The 18,735-nt window shown below is 43.6% G+C and overlaps 1 protein-coding gene across 1 annotated transcript in view; it reads left to right on the top strand.

Annotated features, from left to right (window-relative positions):
* Nsf (N-ethylmaleimide sensitive factor, vesicle fusing ATPase) overlaps positions 1-18,735 on the top strand; it is a 139,905-nt gene that overhangs the window by 85,537 nt on the left and 35,633 nt on the right. Inside the window, exons 10-15 of the mRNA XM_031354552.1 lie at positions 1,434-1,599; positions 2,062-2,136; positions 2,402-2,589; positions 11,897-11,992; positions 12,702-12,858; positions 15,777-15,910. Coding sequence (XP_031210412.1) covers positions 1,434-1,599; positions 2,062-2,136; positions 2,402-2,589; positions 11,897-11,992; positions 12,702-12,858; positions 15,777-15,910 — 816 coding nt within the window. The remainder of the gene's footprint in view (positions 1-1,433; positions 1,600-2,061; positions 2,137-2,401; positions 2,590-11,896; positions 11,993-12,701; positions 12,859-15,776; positions 15,911-18,735) is intronic.

Raw genomic sequence — 18,735 nt, 5'->3', positions numbered from 1 at the left:
TAGAAATCTGTAGAGATTGGCTAGATGATTCTATGGGTAAAGGACTCCAGTACTCACTTGGTGAAAGGAGAGATCCAACTCCCACAAGTTGTCCTCTGACTCTCAGACAGATGTACATACACACTCACACACACACACACCATAAATAACTGTAAAATTACAAAATAGAAATATAATATTAGTAACATTTATCTTTAGGTGATAAGGGTAGTTTTTAACTTTATTTTAAATTGTTTTACAACTTTTGCTAAGTCAACACATTTTCTAAGGTAAGACTACATCTCTTAACTTAGTTTATTGTTTTGGGTTTGTGTGCATGTATATGTGTGGAGATCAGGGACAGGACCTCCTTCTGGGAGCTGCCTTCCATTATACACTCCAGGGATCTAACTCAGGTCACTAAATTTGATCTATCTTGCAATCCCTAAACCTCTCTTTTAAAATTGTGTATGTGTGTTTGGGTGTGTAAAAGTATCTATATGACTGTGGATGTGTATGGACTGTGACGTGTGTGGAGGTTAAAGGAAAACCTGTGGAAATCAATTCTTATCCTGTGTGAGCCCCAGGTATTGAACTCAGGTCATCAGACTTGGTCACAAGTGTCTTTACCTGCTGAACCATTTCAGTGTCACATTTAACCTCTCTAAAAGATCATATCTTTATAGGCCGGGTACGCTTGCACACACCTTTTATCCCAGCACTCAGGAGGTAAAAGCAAGTGGATTTCTGTTGCAGGCCAGCCAAGGTTACATAGAAAGACTGTCTCAAACAACACACACATCCCCTCCCCCCCAAAATGATTGTATTTATATCAGATATTAATTAATTCTAATCATACCTAATCCTTAGGTTCACTATGCTCGTCATGTAATTTATATTTATATATTTTTATATTTAGGTTATATTCAGTCTATTCTGTTTTATTATCCCTTGTTGTTCGCCTTGGTGTTAAACATAGAAAGTAAAAGAATCATGATTGACATCAATTAAGTCTATATTCCACGCCAGTAGAGAGGATTTTGATCACCCCCAAATGAAGAACTGTTGCACGTTTGATACGCCTTATCGTTACCCTGTCTGATCGTTACATGCTCTATGTACACGTTGCAATGTTCATGAACTCCATAATAACCATGTGGTTACTGTCTTAAGTTTTCTAGCCTGCTCCCTCTGGCCCCTTGAGGGAAGCATAATTACTAAATATAAATTGCTAGAAAGCCCATGTTAATTTAAGTTAATGAATTATTAGCTACTTTGCAATTCCAGTATTTTTGAGAGGCTAACAATCCACGATTTAATTTACTCTCATCTATATTTATTAGTCAAAATGCAGCAAAACCAACCTGTAGGATGCTTTGTTTTGCATTTCTTGATTAGTTTGTTTATTGATGCATTCAGATTGTGGCCTTTAGCAGAATTTCCTTCCTTCCTAGCTTGGTGCTAACAGCGGCTTGCACATCATCATCTTTGATGAAATCGATGCCATCTGCAAGCAGAGGGGGAGCATGGCTGGCAGCACTGGAGTGCATGACACCGTTGTCAACCAGCTGCTGTCCAAGATTGATGGCGTCGAGCAGCTGAACAACATCCTCGTTATCGGTACGTCTGAAGTAAAGGGCGAGTAGCGACGGTGCGATGCGTGCACTTTGGCTGCCGGCTCGCCTGCAGCTGGGCTGCAGGCCTGAGCTGCTTCCTCCCAGAATGTCTTAAGTGTCATATATTCTGAGCTGCTGCTTGGGATGCCTTTTAGAAAGGAAAAACATTACTGCTTCTTATGGAAATTGCCGCACGCAGAGGAGGGGAGACCGGGGAGCTTGAAAGACCAGCACGCACTTACTCCTTAAGTTTACTCTTTAAATAGAGATTTCACTGCAGAGCCTTCCCAGGTTTTCTACTAGGTAAAACACAAATGCTGTTCTTAGTTCAGTGCTGTGTGGTTTGAGTTTGACTTTTGTAAAGGGGCCTTTGAGAGGTTACTATTTTTTACAAAGACTGAAAGTATGTTTTCTCTTACTTGTGAACTCTGACCATTTGCTCTCTGCTCTTAATATCTGCATTCAGGAATGACCAACAGACCAGACCTGATAGATGAGGCTCTCCTTCGACCTGGAAGACTGGAAGTTAAAATGGAGATAGGCAAGTAGAGTGGGTCACAGCCGTGCATGCATGCATGTTTATGGGCACATGTATGAGTGTGCAGGTGCCTGTGTGTGTCCATGCACACTTGTTTTCACACGTGGCTTCAGCTTATTAATGAGAGCAACCTCACATTAAATAACATTCATTGTCAGCTGTCCACAGCAGGATTGCCTAGAAGGAAACTTCTAGGATGGTTAGGATGGTGACTTTGTCTTCTGATGGATTCCCAAGACTAGGAAAATGTCTGTTTTTGTCTCATCAGGCTTGCCAGATGAGAAGGGTCGACTACAGATCCTTCATATCCACACAGCAAGGATGAGAGGGCACCAGTTACTGTCTGCAGATGTGGACATTAAGGAACTGGCTGTGGAGACTAAGAATTTCAGTGGCGCTGAGCTGGAGGGTCTGGTGCGAGCAGCGCAGTCCACAGCCATGAACAGACACATAAAGGTCAGGAAACTCAATGGAGAGACAAGGACATGTGGCCAGTGCGGGCCATGACCTCGTTCTTTACCACACGTGCCAAGGAGAGTGACCTGGCTTTTGACGGTGGGGAGAGGTGGAGTAAGGATTGTTGTCCATTAAAGGACAAATGGCAGTGTCTGCCCAGTGGTGACCACCGGCTTGTTTGCATTTGCTCGCTACCGCCTGGCAGGTGTGGTTTTGACGATTATTGCTTTTGACCTTTGTGCTGTCTTAACGTATAAGAAGCTGAGTCTCTTGCATCCAGGAGCTGTTTAATGCAGCAGACACCGGATATCTGCTACTTTTTTAAGTTTGGGGCTCCTCGTGAAAATGAGGCTTCACCTTTTCCCTCAAGGGGTTCAGAGTCAGGAGAATGGACTAATGCAAAGTGCTGGGGGTCAGGGCAGGGGAACTCTGATTTGTTTGTTTGTTTATTTATCTTTGTGCTGCTGAGAACTAAACTCAGGGCCTAATGCATATTTGACAAACACTCTCCCACTGGGCTACAGCCCTGTCCTTTTTGATTATTTTTATGTTGGTCTTGCTAATTTGCACAAACAGGCCTTGAACTTTGCTATGTACCGAAGGTAAGCATTGAGCTTGTGATGCTCCTGCCTCAGATTCCCGTGTAGCTGGAATCACAGGCAGACACCACCATGCTTGGCTTAGTACAATCATATAACATATGCTATGGTAAGAATACTATCAAGGGGCCTTTTCTTTGTATCAGTGAAGTTTGGTACATAAGTGCAGGTGGTTCTTTCTCACGCTGCAGTTGTCCCTATAATTCCTTAGCTCCTAGGCTTCCCATTTCATCCCTGACAGGGCCTGTCTTCTAACTTTCTGACTCATATATAGTAATTCTACCTGGGTGTTTTCTCAGATCTCAAATATAAGATCCAACAAACCACCTTTCTTCTATTTCTTTTTATGTCAGCATCCCAGGTTAAGATTGCTGAGTCATCTCCACTGCACACCTCTGTGTCCTACGTCAGGTCACCTGTTCATCCCACCTGTGTCCTTCGTCAGGTCCCCTGTTCATCCCACCTGTCTCCTACATCAGGTCACCTGTTCATCTCACTTGTGTCCTACGTCAGGTCCTCTGTTCATCCCACCTGTGTCCTTCGTCAGGTCCCTTGTTCATCCCACCTGTGTCCTACGTCAGGTCACCTGTTCATCCCACCTGTGTCCTACATCAGGTCACCTGTTCATCCCACCTGTGTCCTACATCAGGTCACCTGTTCATCTCACCTGTGTCCTATGTCAGGTCACCTGTTCATCTCACCTGTTCTGTCCCAGAGTGATGCTGTTCCTCTGTCATGGCCTCCACCTACCTCCTGTGCACTAAGTGTCCTGGTTCAGATCATTTTACCTTCATGACAGCCATGTCTGCAAAACAAGTTCATAGTGCCTTACCTGGGCTAGGTCCTTCAGATCCAACTAACTGGCCCTTCCAGACATTTTCCCAATTTATCTCCATGTATTTCGGAATACTGACTCACCAAACTTTATTTTGTCTTCAGACTCTCCATTCTTGCTCATTTTGTTTTGTTGTTTTGTTCTGTTTTGTTGGAGGGGAGGGGTCTCTCCTCTGAGCCTCTCCGTGCTTTGTTTTCCTGGCATCTACACTGTCCTTTGCCTAAACCTTTCCTGATTATCCTAACACAGCATGTGGGATACCTGTTTGACGAATAGTTTACCAGGTCAGTGTGGTGCTCGCCTGGGAAAGGTGTGTAGTGTGCAGGCCTTACGACCAGAGCTGATCACCAGACCCATGTGAAGGCAGAGGATGATAACCAACTCCACAAAGTTTGTATGTAGTGTCTCACATGCTGCCCTCTCCATCACACATGCACACGCGCACACACGCACATGCACGCACACTCATGCACGCACACACACACACACACACTAATAAATAATAAATTCTAAAGCAACATAAGTATACTACTCAGTTGTGGCACATACCTTTAATCCCAGCAATTGGAAGTCAGAGACAGGCAGATCTCTGAGTCGAAGGTCAGCATAATCTACAGAGTAAGATTGAGGACAGCCAGGGCTGTCTCTCCCCAAAAAGCCAAACCAAAGGGGAAAAAAAAAATGTAACAACAAAATGGGTTTATTGCTGACCTGCTGATACATGCTATAGCCCAGTACTTGGCATCTGAGGGAAAAAGTTTGCTTTAAGTTTAAAGACTGCTTGAGTTATAGACCAAGTATCAGACCAGCCAGGATCACATAGCAAGATTCTGTTCCAACACCCCTACACACACACACACACACACACACACACACACACACACACGGTTTAGTACCAGCTACAGGCGATATACTGTACAAAGAGTGAAAGCTGTAACTGTAAAGAGTGTGATTGCCTACTGTTAATCAGCATACATCCATCTCCACACGCAAGAGTAGAAAGCAGTAATAATGCGTGATATAGGAAGAGACAAGGCATCGGTGTGGTCAACTCATGGGGGAGAGAAGCTTCCACAGAGGCATCTTCTAGAAGGACGTGTATAAAAGGGGACATCAGCAGAAGCACAAGGACACAAGTAGAGCGATGGGCTAGAGTGACTTCGTATTGCTCCAGCGTGCTCGTTAGAGGCAGAGTGCTAGAGAGATGGTGTTGGAGAGAGGCGGGAGAGCAAAGCTGAGGCTGAGCACGAAGAGCTTTTCATTCTCTGCCGGAAGTGCAGACTCTTCCCCGTGAGTAGTGTTAAAGCCTTGGAGAGTTTTGAGAGCAGTAGTGACAGAGTGTTAAAACAGAAGATCTCTCTGGCAGCTGTGCCAAGTGGTGGGTTGGTGGCACGAGACAAGAGAAGGGGGACTTTTCTAACAGATCAGGTAGGAAGTAACTGCCTGAGGTTGAGCATGTCTTCATTATTTGGGGGCTTCCTGTCATTGGTTTTAGACACTGCACTTGATCAGACCTAGCCACTGCTAGTTCTTTGAATGAAGTTAAACATATACAGTCTTATCCATCACTATGTGTGTTTGTGGCTGTATTTATGCAATAATGGCAAAGCTTATCTTGCAGCAGAATATGTAGCCTATAAAGGCTATATAGAAAATGTTTGCTCATCAATATTCTAATCATTAAGTCCACATCCTACTCATCTTGGAATATCCCACAGTTCCTGTAAACACTGAGCACATAGTACATGTTGTTTTTAAAATTTTTATTACATTTATCCGTGGGGAGGAGGTTGGGCAGTAAGGGAATTCACTTGCTGAGTCACCTCCCAACCCATGCATAGTTTATAAAGCAATGAACCTACATATGTATTAATTTAAAATTGTTCATTTATTATTGTGTCTATGAGAGAGGGAGAAGTCTCGAGTGTACACACATGCCAGGGCACTTGTGTGGAGGTCAGAGGGCAACCTTGCAGAAATTGTTTCTCTTCCGCCTTCAAGTGGGCTCAGGGAGTCTTACGGTCTCCAGGTCTGCACATCAGGCACCTTTACTGGCCCGAGAGACGGATTCCTAATCAAACTCTGTCCAGGTTCCTAATTTCCCTACATAGCTGCAGTAACTCTTTCAGCCCATGTTCCCCAAAGGTTTTCTAAATAGGAAAGATAAGAAGAGGATATTGGTATTGGGCCCTAGATAAAATGGATCCCTTCATCTATGAAGGGCCTGATTAAATTTTTTTTCCCATTCTTCTTCCTTGATATAAACAGCGTTAAAAAGGGGCCAGTGAGACGATTTAATTGGCAAAAGTGCTTGCTGCCAAGCCTAACAACCTGAGTTCTGTCCCAGGACCCACCTGGTAGAAGGAAAGAAGTAATTCTTCTAAGTTGTACTGGGAATAGTGTCAGGCATGCCCAAACCCACACGTATAGCATCCCATGCACACACACGCATGTGCTCTCATTTACTCACAAATGCACGTGCATGCACGCACACACACAACACTCTCTCCCTTCCTCCCCCCCTCTCTCTTTTTCTCTTTTTCTCTCTCTCTCTCCATTTTTGTTGTTATTATTAGAATCAATTTTTCTGTGTAGCCCTGGGTGTTCTGGAACTCTCTCCATAGACCAGGCTGGCCTCCAAATTGGAGATCTAGCTGCCTCCTCCTCCCGAGTGATGGAATTAGAGGCATGTGCCACTGCCACCCAGAATACTAATAATAAACTTAAGCAATAAAATTTATGGGCAGTGGTAGCGCATGCCTTTAATCCCAGCACTTAGGAAGCAGAGGCAGGTGGATTTCTGAGTTCGAGGCCAGCCTGGTTTACAGAGTGAGTTCCAGGACAGCCAGGGCTACACAGAGAAACCCTGTCTTGGAAAAAAAAAAAAGAAAGAAAGAAAGAAAGAAAAAAAGAAAGAAAGAAAGAAAGGAAGGAAGGAAGGAAGAAAGAAAGAAAAAAGAAATAAAAGTTAAAGTTGGTTAGAACTTTAAAATATTTACAATATTCAGCAAGTCATTATGATATTCTGTCTTCAGGGTACAAAAAAGTGTTGGTTTTATTTCTATTTCCTTTTCAAAACATTTGGCCCAAAGCAAAGGCTGAGCTATGTCGACCAGAGGAGCCTTCCTGGTGGATAGTGGTCTTCTTTAACAAGCGGGAAACATAGTCATGAATTGCCCAGTGTTTGTGTCGTTGTACTTGAACCTGTGTTCTTGGTCAGCTAAAACTCGTGTGACATTTGGTTGTTTTTATGTTGAGATTTTCTGCTTCAAGTAGAGAAGATTTGTAATTCAAGACTTCTTCTCTGAACTGTGTTGGTGAACTTCAGTAAAATTACTTCTTTTCTGGAGACCTTTTGGCTGATTAGAGTCATCCCCCCTTAATTTCAGAGGAATGACGAGAGCTTCGGAAGGTCAGGTTTAGAAGGTCACGAAGCATAAGGGTGGCCGCTGATATTTGCTGGTGTTGAAATACGAGCTTATGAGTTTGTGTCTCAGCTGGAAGGTGTCACTGTCTCTGTATTGATCAGCTGGCACAAATAAAAGGCAGAAAATAGCTTGTCAGCTCAACCAAATGGGAGAAAAGCATTTTTAAATGAGTTCAGAATTGCTGATTTTTGTTTATTTGTTTGTTTGTTTGTTTTGTTTTGTTTTTCGAGACAGGGTTTCTCTGTGTAGCCCTGGCTGTCCTGGAACTCACTCTGTAGACCAGGCTGGCCTCAAACTCAGAAATCCACCTGCCTCTGCCTCCAAAGCGCTGGGATTAAAGGCGTGCGCCACCACCACCTGGCCAGAATTGTTGATTTTTAAAAGTAAAATTGTACTGATGTGGATAAAATAGTAGCTGTTAGCCAGGAAAAACTCAATGTTTATTCTAATGAACAAGAAGTAATTTAGCACTAGACTATTATTTACAGTTAGGTAACTTTAATAATTAATTCCTGGAGTGCCTGAAAACAGCTTATTCTCCTCCCTTAACTTGTAGCCATTTTAATTCCTTTCTAGCCTTCTGTTGTTGACTCAGGGTCTTCTGTGTAACCCTAACTATCTTCACCATGTAGTCCAGGCTAGCCTAGAACTCTCTCCTCCTGCCCCAGCCTCCCAAGTGCTGGGATTACATGTAATAAGCCACAATGTCTGACTTAAATTTTTTTTAAAAAAAAAAATTATAATTGACATATAAAACAATTAGCCATATTTATAGGATAGATTCTAATACATGTGTGCAATGTATAATGAGCAGATTAGACTAAACGGCATACTCATGCTCTGGGTTTGGGGACATTCAGCATCTCTGTACTAGCAGTTTTGAAATAAACACTAGCCTTAGCAAACATCCTCTCCATACCTCCATACCCTCAGACCCTAAGCCCCTGGGAATCCATTATCTTTGTGTTTTTAGGCAAGGCTGCAGTAGAGCAGGCTGGCCTCAATCTCTGTGGAGCCTCCTACCTCAGTCTTAGTTGCTGGATCCCTGGGAGGCCTGCCTTTAGGAATAGCTGAGCCATGTCTTCTGGTGCCCTGTTAGTGCATAAGAGAGAGTTCTCAGAACAGCAAGCCCTCCAGCTTCCTGCATGGAGATGTGAATGTTTCCTCCAGCACATGTCCTTACCCCAGGGCCCTTGCCAGAGTCTAAAACAGATTGTTTAGGCTTTCAGCATCCTAAACTGAGATCGGTAACATCTTTCTTTCCTTTATAAAGCCAGTCTGTGTCAGGTCTTAAGGATTCAAGGATGCCAGACATACAGGAAAAATGAAAAAAGCTCTACCAGCCCTCTCCTCTCTAGAGTCAGCCAGTATTTGGAATACACCCTTGTAGTTTGCTTTCTCCGAATTTATATTCATAGGTGCACATGCTTTATAGAAAGGGGCATAAGTACAATTGTACTGAGATTGTATTTTCATTGTCCATCTATCTTGGGCCCCATTTCATGTCAGTACTTGTAAGGTCCCTACATTACTTTGTACCAGTGCACAAGTAGTCTAGAATGCTGCCACATAAAACACATGGTAGGTAAACTGGGCATGGTAGTGAAGAAGATTAAGATAAGAAGTTGGAGGGGTGGAAGGCAGGACACACACCTTTCATCCCAACACTCGGGAGGCAGAGGCAGGCAGATCTCTGAGTTTGAGGCCAGCCTGGTCTACAGAGTGAGTTCCAGGACAGCCAGGGCTACACAGAGAAAGCCTGTCTTAAAACAGAACAAACAAAACAAAAAAATGAAGTCCACCCTGGGCAAGGAATATGAGGCCACCCAGCACAAAGCCATGAAGACATGCATGTTTTATCTCATGCTTTATTTTTAGCTTTTTGGGCACTCGATAATATATTGAATGCATATGCTGGTAATTTACTTAGCCTTGAATTATTTCTGGTTGTTACTATTTTTTTAAATACTGTTGGGACAGTGCTTACCCATGCCTTCTTATATAGTGGGAGAGGCATTTTCTAGAATGGCTATGGAGATGTGTTTGTGAATCCTGGGCTCATTGTCTCCTGGGTTCTAGTCCTGCCAGTGAGAACAATCACACCAATTCAACTCCAAGTTTGCAGACTCGTTTTTGTGTCTCAGGAAGGCTCTGGGACTGTGTCTTGCCTTTGATGTTCCGTGGGTTTGCACCAGGGTGTCTAGACGGTCTGGATTTCTTTCTATTGATCCCGATCAGCACTCCTTGTGCTGCAGAGACACCTTTCTTCAGCTCGGGAGGCTCTCCCCTCCCCTTTTATGGCTGCTTCTGTATTAATGGGTCTCTCTGTCCTCTGCTCCTAAGACTTCAGGACAGGTTTTCCGTGGTTTTCATCTTATTGCGCTGCCATTTGTTGGGTTTGGGGACTGAAAAGGAAATAAATACATATGTTCTGTTTGCCATCTTGATCCAGTTTCCTGACATAGTTCTTTTTATCCCTTAAGGCTGAATTTTTTTTTTTTTTGGTCTCAGCAGTGTGTTCCTAAAGGAACATGACTCATATTTTATAATATCAATGGACGGTTGATATGTGCTTCACATAGTTTTGCTTTATAGTCACTTTTTTTTTTAAAGATGCTTAAAAAAAAAAAACCATGCTATCGATTTAAAAATGACGAAACTCTCTTGCTTTATGCTATTGGGAGTGAGCCCAGTCACATTAAAAAGAAAAAAAAATGTTGCTATCTTAATCACTCATCAGGTCCAGGCAGCTCCAAGTGCTGATAGAGGCCTGGGTGCTCGTCCAGATGTGCAAGTGTCAGCTCCAGGTGCAGCGAGCAGACTGTTTGGAGCTGGTACATTGGCTCTCGAGCAGGAGTCCAAGTTTCAGGTTCTTACTCTCCTGGAGTAACTCGTGGTTCTTCAACGCAACTCAGCCTCAGAATCATCTGCGGCACTTTCTAACACTAGCCGCGCCTAGTCCCTCCACTGCACTGCTCAACACCCTGCAGGGTGGCACTGGCCTCTGCAAGTCCAGAAGGACTCTAGAGGGCATCCTGATGTGCATCCAAGGCCACTGTCCCCTACCCCCGACCCCCAGTATCTCTTTGTTGTGTTAAAATAGATGTAACCTTAACCACTTCAACTCCACACTTGAGTAGCTGTTAAACGAATTTATAACGTGCAGCCATCTCCACTTCAGACCTCTTTTCATCTTGTAAGTCTGAAACTTTGTATCCGTTTAAAAAGTAACCCTCTATTTTCATCTCCTTGCAACCCAGGATAACCATGCTCTAGTTTCCATAGGACTTTGAGAACCCTAAAGATCTCATCAAGTGGGGTCATTAGGTATCTTTTTGTGACTGGCTTGCCTCCATCAACAGTGTCTTCAAGGTCACCCATGTGGTGTGATACCCAGATTTCCTTCTTTCTAAGGGTGGCCACACCATGGCTGTTTCCATTCCCCTGTCGGTAGACAACTGGATGCCTTCCTCAGCTTCCCTGTTTTGTTCCGTGCTCTTGTGAACATGGCTGTAAAATTCCTAAGCCCCAGTTTCCCCTCTCTGGGATGGATATCAAAGGAGACATTGTTAGATCATAAGGCAATCCCAGTTTTCTGTCTTTTTTTCCTTTTTTCCTTTTTTTCTTTTCCTAAGGTAGGATTTCTCTGTGTACCCTTGGCTGTCCTAGAACTCCTGTAGACCAGGCTGACCTTGGACTCTGAGATCACCAGTCCCTGCCTCCTGAGTGCTGGGATTAAAGAGATATACCACCATGGCTGGCCTTAGTCCTAATTTTCTTTCTGTGAATACTTTTGAATTTTACATCCCTATCAACAGCCCAAAGGTTCCAGTTTCTCTAAATCTTTGCCATTGCTTGCTTATTTTCTGAGTTTTTTTTGTTCAGTTGCATTTTGGGGGGGGGTTGTTTTTGTTTTGTTTTGTAGTCATAACTGCTCTTTAAGTGCAAGGTGAAATTTCATTGTGGTTTTGGTCATTTGTGGGTTTTGAAACAGCATGTTGATGTGTATCCTATACTGGCCTTGAACTTCCTGCCTCAGCCTCCTGAGCCCTGGCATGCACCACACTTGGCTTTGAAGTTCTCTGAGAACTAGTGGTGTCAGCCTCTTTTCATGTGCTCTTGGGTATTCACCAGGTGTCTGAAAAAGTTCTGCAGGACACTCTGATGTTGACCAACGCTGGACCCCACTGTCTCCATTCATTGGAGAAATTCTGTTCAAGTACTTAGTTCTTGTTGGGTTTTAGACGCTTTCTATATTCTAGCCATTAATCCATTTAGCATGTATGATTTCCATACATCCGAGAATTTGATATATGAAAATATCCTTTGTATTGTTGATGTTATTGTTGTTGTTGTTGTTGTTATTATTTTTATTATCATTATTATTAGACTGGGAATACTGCTTAGTTTCCTGCAACTCTCATGTTTTGTTTTATTTCTTTCAGGCCAGCACAAAGGTAGAAGTAGACATGGAGAAGGCAGAGAGCCTGCAAGTGACAAGAGGGGACTTCCTTGCTTCCCTGGAGAACGATATCAAACCAGTGAGTGTGACTGCTGAGTGGCATGTGGCCCCACACAGTGATGCCTGCCGTTATCAAGGAGGGAAAGCGCCAGTCAGTCAGCCTGCTGACGCATGAGCTGTCATCCATGGCTTCAGACCATGAGAGAATTTTACTATAAACATGTCAGTGGAACACTACACGTCAGTGGAACACTGACAGCTGGTAGTTGACCAATATTTACCCAAACACTTCCTATGGTAGAGAGCTTACTATCAGTTTTGAGACTTTCTAGTTTTTCTTTTTCTGGGTTTTGTTTTGTTTGTTTGTTTGTCTCTAAGACAGGGATTCTCTGTGTAGCCCCAGCTCTTCTGGGACTCACTGTGCAGACCAGGCTGTCCTCCAGCTCAGATCTTCCTGCCTCTGCCTCCACAAAGCAGAACTATTTCCATGGGCTGCCTGAGCCCCCTACTGCTGAGCTGCATCTCAGCCCTCAGCTTGGTTCTTCTCCAAAGTTGTCGTAGAGTTCAATCTGATTTTATTGCCAGTTTTTATCCAAGTCTTTGGGGAATGAGACAGTTTTTTTATTTCTTGGTCAGAAATCACTTAATTCAAAATGTTTTTGAAGAGACCGTGGCAAGGAATGGGTTGTGTGACCCAAACAACATAGTGATAGAGACACCAAGAGATGAAAGAGTTTAGTTTCAATACTGATGACCAGAATGCTTCAAACTGCCCTTGACCTCCATAGGCATTTGGCACAAACCAAGAGGATTACGCAAGTTACATTATGAATGGAATTATCAAGTGGGGTGACCCTGTGACCCGAGTCCTAGATGATGGAGAGCTGCTGGTCCAACAAACGAAAAACAGTGACCGGACACCACTGGTTAGCGTGCTGCTAGAAGGTAAGAAGAATGAGGTGACCGGACACCACTGGTTAGCGTGCTGCTAGAAGGTAAGAAGAATGAGGCGACGGCCTTAAAGGCTTGGAAAAGACAAGAACAGGAAGCATTTGTCTTTAAAAGCTATCTAGTAGGTTTCAGAGAGGTAAGTGCTTTTCAGTTCTAAACTTTGTTTGTGAACTGCAAATAATGTCCTAGCCTATGTATCTATATTAGGACAGATTAAAATTAGGCGGGCAGATTGTCTCTGACAAATGACGGCAACCAGTTTCCTTACAGGAATATATTTCTCTAGTACTTAATAATATATTGATACTGAACAGCTTAGTATAGGAACTATTGATGTGGACACAGAGACATCCAAGTATCAGGCTAGTTTTAGAAAAGACTTGTAAAGAAATCCTGTTGGGCAAAGGTGCTGCACGCCTTCAATCCCAGCATTGGGAGGCAGAGGCAAGTGGATCTCTGAGTTTGAGGCTAGCCTGGTCTACACAGTGAGTTCTAGGATGACCAGGGCTACACAGAGAAACCCTGTCTTGGAAAAAACAAACAAACAAACAAACAAAAATTCCTAATTTCACATGCACACATAAAGGGGTGTGTGGATGCCAGTCAGTGTGCTCAGGAGTGGTCAGAGAGAACTAGAGGTGATGCTCAATTTAGGCCTTGATGGAGCAGTTCAGATTTTACCAAGTAGACAAAGGAAGGACATTCCATTCACAACCAGTGCGCTTAATGTTAGTACGACAGCAGAGAAGTTCAGGGAGACCAGATGACAGGGGATCCCAGCTCCCTTAAGGTCTAGAGGTAAAGGTTTCTTTTTTGTTTTTGTTGTTGTTGTTGTTATTGTTGTTTTTTTGAGACAGGGTTTCTCTGTGCCCTGGCTGTCCTGGAAATCACTCTGTAGACCAGGCTGGCCTCGAACTCAGAAATCCACTTGCCCCTGCCTCTCAAGTGCTGGGATTAAAGGTGTGCTCCACCACTGCCCGGCCGAGGTAAAGGTTTCTAAGAGAAGCATGTTAAGCCAAGAGCCAAAGGAGGAGTAGAAGCTGGCCAGGCCAAGAGAATTGAGAAAGATAGTCTATGAAAAGGGAGCGGTATGTGAACAGTCCCTTGGCAGCAAAGATGTAGAAGGAAGATGAGCAGAAACCAGGGCTGACGACGGGAGGGGCCAGTGAGATGGCTGAGAGCTTGTTTGTTTTGGGTTGTGGTGGTGGTGGTTGTTGTTGTTGTTATTGTTAGTTTTTCTAGGTGGCTGTCCTGGAACTCACTCTGTAGACCAGGCAGGCCTTGATCCACCTGCCTCTGCCTTCCAAGTGCTGGATTAAAGGTACATGCTACCACACCCAGCCATAGATGTTGTTTTTATTCCTGTGTCAAACACAGGGAACCAGAAGCTTAGAAATACTGGTTAGATTTAATACTGGCAGAGGACCAAAGAGGTGGCTCAATGGTTAAGAGCGCTTTCTGCTTTCTGCTTTTTCCTGAGTTCAGTTCCCAGCCATTTGAAGCAGCTCACATCAGCCAATAACTCCAGCTCCAGGGTTTCTGACACCCTCTTCAGGCCTTTTCTGGCACACTGCACACACACAGACACACAGAGTCACCAGTAACACATACATAGATTTTTTTAAAGAAATCTCTTAAAAATAAAAAGATAAATATGAGTAATGGCGTCAAATAGGACCCCCAGCCTGGTGAATGGGGCTGTTTTATCAGAGATCACTGACAGAGAAACAGAAATTAGGAAGAAAGATCATGAACTCACTTTAGAGCAGTTAAATTGCAAGTTCCTGTAGGGTAATGAGATTAGAAATGGCGACTAGCATGTTTAATTTGCAGGTCTGAAGCTCACAGAAGCAGGCTGGCTGCTCCAGATCAGGATCTGCCCCAGCAGTTCCAGGAACAGAAGCAGTCCTTTAGAGAAAGGATTCGGCTGAGATACAGAGAGAGCCTGCGATGTCTATCTGAGACGTGTTAACAGCTCAGGACTAAATAGAGCAAGGAAAAAAGACAAGGGCGCAAAAGCAGGAATATCTGAGGGGAGGAGGAAGGGAGAGGCCAGCTGTCAGGCAGCCAAGAAAGGCACTTCAGGACAGAGGAGCTGCATCAAATGCCCCAGAAAAACACCTGCATGGAGTTTGGGGACCTCGATGGGAGCCTGACCAGTGTGGGCAGACTTGCTACAGCTGGGTAAGCATAGGTGACACAGGTGAGGGCCAGCAGCCAGGGCGCTATTTCACTTTATAGAGAAAAGAGAGGAACTGTCACTAATGTCCCATTCCAGAGTGGATAGGAAGGAAGGATGAACTGGTTATGACTGGGAGGAGGGCATGCCCTCAAATACACAATACACAATACACGGGATGGGGGTTGTCTAAGTGCAGGTGACTTGATGGGTTTGATTGCCTAAAGATGTATGACTCTTCAGCCCTGTATCCTCACAACTCAACGTCTGCTTCAAACGAAGCAGTTTGCCCCCACACCCAATATCATCTCAAAAGACAAAACAAAACAGAACAGAACAAAACAAAACACCTGTATTTTTTGTTACCAAAAGGAAAAAAACAACAACCACCGGATTTGTTAGAATTAGTGACACAAGTCCTGATATGCGTTTGTATACATTTTCTGTCTTTTCAGAAGCAGAGTCCTTGTGTTGTTGCTTAGTCAGAAGGTTGGGAGATTAAGGGCATGTGAGAAAGCAGGAAGGCATGCATTTCACCATACTTTTGAGAAATGCTAATCAGTTCATTAAGTTTAGTTGCTAATAAATAAAAGGAAACATGTCTGCTGTGAAACGGTCAGGAAATGTTAATGAGCAACTAGTTGAGACCTCGGTACCTTGTGGATAAAAGTTTAAACTTGTTTGATTCCCTGCTCTCAGGCTGGCTTTCTTCTTCTCCTGTCTTCTCATGCAGGCCCTCCTCACAGCGGGAAGACGGCCCTCGCTGCAAAGATTGCAGAAGAATCCAACTTCCCCTTCATCAAGATCTGCTCCCCTGATAAGATGATTGGCTTCTCTGAGACAGCCAAGTGTCAGGCCATGAAGAAGGTATCAAGATTTTGATGTCATTTTAATTTCTAGCCTCAGATGAGTGCGTGCGTATGCGCATGCTTGCGTGTACCTATGTACACACGTGTAGAAAGCTGTGCCGTAGAACTAGTTAATCACCAGAGTCTGAGAGCAGGTGGTAACTGTTTCAGATTCTAAAACGTCGGTAATGAGTTCTTGTTGAGAATTTCCTTGCCTTCCAAACGTTACTGTCTTAGTACATATCAACATTAATTTTCACTTCTTCTTGGTGTTGTCTTTCAAGGCAGGGTTTCACCATGAACCTCTGGCTGTCCTGGAATTCTCTGTAGACCAGGCTGGCCTCAAATTCACAAAGATCTGTTTACTTCAGCCTCCTGAGTGCTGGGATTAAAGGTGTGTGCCACCACTGCATGGCCCAATTTTCACTTCTTGTTGGTATCGGTTTGAGTAAAGAAAGATCACTTGAGAGGGTCATGTGAATGGAACAAATTCATTTGAGTTTTGTTTCTTTAGTTCCTTTATCAGTGTGCAAACCAAACTGCTCAGCTTCGATTAAATTGACTATAGTTTGGAAGAGAACACATTAAAGTATGGAAGCTTTTCCCAAGAACCCCCACATTGGTGTATAGAGAAGAGCCTCCTTAAACAAGTGTTTGTTACCTCTGAGCCATTAGTGGAGTTAGAGTGACACGGAGTAGCATTGGGATCATCTGGCCCACCTCACTTGCATGCTGGCAAGTTCCAAGTCAGCCTTCTGCAACAGCAGGTGACTGTGCTTAAAAGTCAGAGCTGACCCGGGCGGTGGTGGTGCACGCCTTTAATCCCAGCACTTGGGAGGCAGAAGCAGGTGGATTTCTGAGTTCGAGGCCAGCCTGGTCTACAGAGTGAGTTCCAGGACAGCCAGGGCTACACAGAGAAACCCTGTCTTGAAAAACCAAAAGAGAAAAAAAAAAAGTCAGAGATAAAAACCTTCCCCTCAGAAGCAGGTGCTGATGGTGACTTTCTGATTTTGTAGACTCTTCGTCCTTGCTTTGTTCAAGTGAGTCTGGCACATGCCACCCAAGTGCTCTCTCTACCTCTGACTCTCTCCAGCCCCCCTCCCCACTCTTTTCAAGCTTGGGTTTCCCTCTACAAGCAACCCCCAAGCCACCAGTGTTGAAACTTTAACCCTTGAATCTGGCATCGCTGAACTTCATACCTTACGGAAAAGCGGGCTATATTTTCATTGCCTTAAACTATCTACTCCCATACCTGTTCAAAAATAGGAATGTGTGCAGACAGCAAAGGACTCCATTGCTTTCCAGCTGCTGCCAGCTCCTGCCTCAGCAGTGCTCTGAGATGTGGGTGGATGGTCCTTGTTTTTCTATAAAGTTTTTTTAAAGTACTTTAGGCTTCTGCAGATCAAAGCCACCTTGCTGAGTGCAAGATAGCATCATTTTTATTATTTTAATCTCTTGCAAATTGACTTGAGGGGGGAAGGTAATATGTGCTGATTTTAGAGGCTTAAATGGTTAAATTAATGACTTAATAACTTATGATTTAATCTTTAAATTGCTGAAGCCTTTCAAGGTAGAGTTTTAGATGAGCAGAATGCTAAGGAATATAAAACTAAGAGTCCGTACAAGCTTATTGAAAGTCGTTCTGACTCATGATTCGCCATCTGCATCATCCATGTACACTTAAAATTAAAAATAAAAGATCTGCTCCAGCAGATTAATAATAACTCTACATTAGAGTTTTTTGTTTTCCTTGGAGTAGGGGAAGTATTATTTCCTGTCACTAAACTTTAGGGCAGAGAAAATAATGAAGCATGGGTGTCTTAGAAACATATAATATTAGAAATATCATAAACCTTTGCCAGCAAACAGTTTCACATTATTACCTAATGGCAGGCTGGCTAATGCCTGAGGGCTCACACTAGTCTAAATACTTTAGGTCTCCCAGGTTGATTTTGAAAATGAACCGTAAACGCCATCCATTCTCCAGTCCTTCCAGCTGCCTCCTCTTGTCCCCCAGTTTTAGTGTGAGGATGGGAAGGGTGTTTTAACTTTCTTTTCAGACCACAAATAATTTTTAATGCTTTATTCTGAAACAAAACGGTTCTTTCTCTTACGTGCCGTGTCCTGTCTCCAAGTAGCTTTTCTTAATAACGGACATAACAGAGGGGGCTGGAGATGGTGAGTGGTTAAGAACACTGGTTGTGGGGCTGGAGAGATGGCTCAGTGGTTGAGAGCACTGATTGCTCTTCCAAAGGTCCTGAGTTCAAATCCCAATCACCACATGGTGGCTCACAACCATCTGAATGAGATCTGATGCCCTCTTCTGGTGCATCTGAAGTCAGCTAAGGTGTACTCATAGACAAGAAAGAAAGAGAGAGAGAGAAAGAGAGAGGGGGGGAGAGAGGGAGGGAAGGAGGGAGGAAAGAAAGAAAGAAAGAAAGAAAGAAAGAAAGAAAGAAAGAAAGAAAGAAAGAAAGAAAAAAAAAAGAAAGAAAGGAAGGAAGGGAGAGAGGGAGGGAGGGAGGGAGGGAGGAAAGGAAGGAAAGAAGGAAGGAAGGAAGGAGGGAAGGAAGAGAGAGAAAGAAAGAACACTGATTGCTCTTCCAGAGGACTCAGGTTCAATTCCCAGCACACACATCAGGCAGCTCACAACTGTCTGTAATTCCAAGATCTCACACCCTCACACAGACCTCCATGCAGGCAAAACACCAATGCACATTAAAAAAAATAAATAAATAATAGAGAAAATACAAAAATGACAGATTAAAAAGGTAAAATGATCTGTATCTGCACTTTTCCTTACGATCTCTGGTTTTTTTTTTTTGGTTTTTTTTTTTTTTTTTT

This window comes from Mastomys coucha, unplaced genomic scaffold (genome assembly GCF_008632895.1).
Source record: "Mastomys coucha isolate ucsf_1 unplaced genomic scaffold, UCSF_Mcou_1 pScaffold5, whole genome shotgun sequence".
NCBI lineage: Eukaryota > Metazoa > Chordata > Mammalia > Rodentia > Muridae > Mastomys > Mastomys coucha.
Note: the sequence above shows the minus strand (reverse complement) of the source record. Positions and strands in the feature narration are given on the sequence as shown.